The 3,806-nt window shown below is 40.8% G+C and overlaps 1 protein-coding gene across 1 annotated transcript in view; it reads right to left on the minus strand.

Moving 5' to 3' along the window:
• Positions 1-3,437: 3,437 nt before the first annotated feature.
• Positions 3,438-3,806, minus strand: part of GCNT3 (glucosaminyl (N-acetyl) transferase 3, mucin type) — a gene marked incomplete at its 5' end in the record, with an annotated part of 1,496 nt that continues 1,127 nt past the window's right edge. Inside the window, one exon of the mRNA XM_010194010.1 lies at positions 3,438-3,778. Within this exon, the coding sequence (XP_010192312.1) occupies positions 3,438-3,778 (341 nt within the window). The remainder of the gene's footprint in view (positions 3,779-3,806) is intronic.

Consider the following 3,806-nt stretch of genomic DNA (forward strand, 5'->3'; position numbering starts at 1 on the left):
TTATAGGTCATTTCAGAGACAGTATTAAAGAAATGCAAAGAAGGAAATAGATGCTCCTAACTAGTGTTAAGAAGAGTTAGTTGTTCACGGACCTACTGTGTAAATAGGTATTCAGCTCACATTAGGTTGCTCTTGTAAAAATAAAACGAAAACCACTTGGAAATAAAATATAAATCAAAGCCAGGTGAGTTTAAAAAAATAAATGTATTAGATTTCAGAATTATAGTTTTACCCTCCTCCTGTGCATATCTTGAAAGGTAAATGGTAATTTGCAACATATTTCCTCTTTAAATGACTGGTGGTTTTATATAAAAAAGAGTTTTATATCATAGAAGTTCAGGTTGTTGGTTAGCAACTGATTGTGGACAGAAGTGTCAGAAGTAGATGTCATCCTCTCACTAGACAAAGTTAACATTCATATTTCTGATATGACTATATTTCCAATTTGGAAATCCCAAGATTTTACTGATGAGGTTCATATGGGGTTTAACCTATTATTTGGAGTTGATTCGATATTCTGATAGGCCAGTACTGCTTTGGGCTAGAGCCTGTGCTACTCTGAACTTTATTATTTTTTCAATTCTGCAGCTAACCTTCGCAGGTGACATCCTTTCTTTGTGTCCTGTTGCCAGTTTCCTACGATGCTGGCTATCTTATTTCTAAGATACTTTGAGATCTCTGGAATACAAAGGTCTGTATTATGCTGAGTGATATTTTTATTGCCATTTGTAATGGTAAGGAGACACTATTTTTTTTCTCTTCTGTGTTACTGCTTTGACATGTGACTACGCTCACAAATCTAACGTTAGAAAGAATGTCTTTGGAAAAGGAAATGCTGAGAACATTCCTTTGTAAGAATCTTTTTGTCTTAGTTCACCTTCTGAATTTGGGAGTAGTCTCATTCTTTCAGAAGAAATTAAGTCACTAAAAGGCGAGGGTGAGTTGAAAATAAATTTGCACAATATACGCCTTTGGTTTTGGAACCAAATCATCTGAGATAAATTGTGGATAATAACACCAACAGAAACTGAAAATTTCCTTTGAATCAAGAGAACTGGATGTGGAAGTTTACAAGTTGTTTACATTTCCAGGTAGTAATGCCAGAACATCTGTCTTCATACAAATCAGTTATCTCTGGAGGAGAAGGCTGTGTAGGCTGTGTTAGGTAACTGCTGTCCCTCCTAGTGTGCTGCCAAGCTGGTTTTTTTGATATGCTGGTTTCACTTGTGGCCTTCATATTTTATGCGTGAGCTCTTTCAAATGTGGATAAATGCTTACATTCTCTGTCTCCAGATCTACAACAGAAAAGCAGAGATTGCAACAAGTAACATCCAAAGACAAAGTATTTTTACTTTGCTACAAGACTTACCATGGAACAGATTTAAAGTGGTGCTTTCTTTTCCGCCTCAGATCTAAATACTTGTCTCTGTCTCTCCATCTGCAACATTTTTTGTCAGGGCAGTGTCTGTCAATAATAGATGAAACGCTGTCATTTAAATAGTGTGTACAAGCAATACTTCGTATTTCTGAGAGAAGAAACAGCTGAAGAAGTTAAACACATTTACAGAGTGAACGGGATAAAAATTCCTGTTAACAAATCGGTAAGTAACCTGTATGTATGTATGTATCTTTACAGGTACCTTTGCAAAATAGCAGAGGTCCCTCTTTCAAAAGTCCTTCACTATTTCAGGCTGGGGTTTCTTCCATGCCCCAAACACCTTTTAACTTATTGTAGGTGCTCAGAAAGTTCTTTAAGAAATAATTTAGATCTTACAGACATCCATTTCATGGATGGGTTTGGTTTTGATACAATTCCTTAGAATAGTGTGTTTTCTTTTCTCCATGAATATGCACCTTTTTTCTTCTTTTTCCAAAGGTCCAGATTTAGTCCATAAATGTGAACGTATCCCAGTCCCTCAATGAACCACTAACAGTAGTTTACCATTTTGGGCTAACATACATTCATATAAAGTAAATGAAAGATCTCCAATGAACAGAATCAAATTAGGCAGCAGCAGATAGATGCAGTCCTCTATGTTGGGAGACTTGAGTTCTTACCCTGATTCAGCAGTTTTGTTTGCTCTTAAAGAATGTACTAGACAGGGAGATATTTGCTCTTTAATATTGAATTTGCTGCTGAAATCACTTTAAAATTCTATGTTACTATTAGATTAGCATAAAGCTTCAATCTCTGTTGTAGCAAATGTCTGTTTATGGAAGTTTGAAAGAGTTTCCCACCAGGATCAGCAATCCTATTATGTTATTTGCTCTTCTTGAATAAACGAATGCCCAATGATACATTGGGTATTTATGTTTGAGAACTTGCCAGTAGTTGGGGGTTTTGCCTATGTTTGCTGTGCAATCACCATGATGTATTAAAATTCAGCATTTTACAACCAAGTTAATTTTAAAGTAACAAAATTGCAGTGACACACCTTTTCAAGTCAGCTGTTTCATCTTCTCATCCTGTTTAAGTCAGTGTTTTAAACACCTGTGTGACTGCAGTCATAACTTATCTAAATGTAGCCTGGAGCTATGGAATTGCTTCAAGGTGGCCTCTGTATAATGCTAATTCTCTACCAGAAACCTCAAATTTTTAAAGATGAGTACAAAGAGTACTGGTAGTACAAAGACAACTGAACAAATCCCTCAGCATTATTATGGGGGATTGGACTGGATGATCTTTTGAGGTCCCTTCCAATCCCTAACGTTCTGTGATTCTGTGATTATAGGTAGTGAAAACCTGTTGGATTCATGGAAAGTGGCTGGTTTTAATGTAAGAAGGTGGGAAAAATACTTGTGGGTGAAATACTGAAGTTCAGAAATCTTTCAGCTTCTAGAAACTTAAGAAAACAACGTGTTGGGTGATTCTTCTAAAAGACCAGATACACTACTGGATACGGCAATTATATTACTGAGAGCAGTCCTCACGAAGATCTCTCTTCTGGGAGGAGGAAAAGAGAGAGGAAGATGTTAGAAAACTGTAGGTTTGTGCACCATTTACTACATAAGCATAAGCCTCCCTCATCCTGTGTCAGACATGGAGAAGTGGGGTGCAGAGGGATTAATTGGTTTAATGGCTCTGCCTAGGAGCACAACCAGTTTTCAGAGGGCTACTCGATACAGAATACCAAAAAGCCATCTATTTAAGTATATTTTATTTTATTGAAGGATTATTTTTTATGGCTAATGACAGAAATTAAACTTTGAAGTGATGCAAGAACAGCAGCCAGATGTTAAGCTGAGCAGTGCAGTAGGTGCCAGGAGCAGGTGGCCTGCCAGGTGTTTTGTAGAAAAGCAAATTTGCAAATTACAGCTTCAGCTCCGCTTGTAGCAGGACGTGGAGTCACGGCGGCCCGTGACCTGGCCCTGCCCGTCTACAACAAGAAGCCCCGCCGTCACTTTTGCGAACAGACTGTAAGAGGGAAAATGGAAAATCACACCACCTCCGTTTCTCTAAGACGGGCTGTCAGAGAGCTGCTTGGGGACGCCGGGCGGCGTCTCTGAGGAGAACCGTCGGGTGGAGGTGCGGGGGGCGCCTCCTGTCCCTCAACCCCGCCAGCGGGGCCTCCGCCTCCTTCCCGGGGCGCCCCGCCGGGCCGCGCGGCCGTTTCCACGGTGGGATACCTCACACGCCCGCCAACTCCGCGCAAGGCACAAACTTTCCGCGCAATAGCGCTTGTCCTCAGGGGGCCGCCCTCACCGCGGAAGGATCCCGCGGCCAGCGCAGCTCCCCAATTCCTCCTGCTGGCCCTGAGGCGCCGCCGCCTAGACTCGCCTAGGAAGGAGGGGGGTGCAGGCGAGGG

Source organism: Mesitornis unicolor, unplaced genomic scaffold (genome assembly GCF_000695765.1).
Source record: "Mesitornis unicolor isolate BGI_N332 unplaced genomic scaffold, ASM69576v1 scaffold25781, whole genome shotgun sequence".
Classification (NCBI taxonomy): domain Eukaryota; kingdom Metazoa; phylum Chordata; class Aves; order Mesitornithiformes; family Mesitornithidae; genus Mesitornis; species Mesitornis unicolor.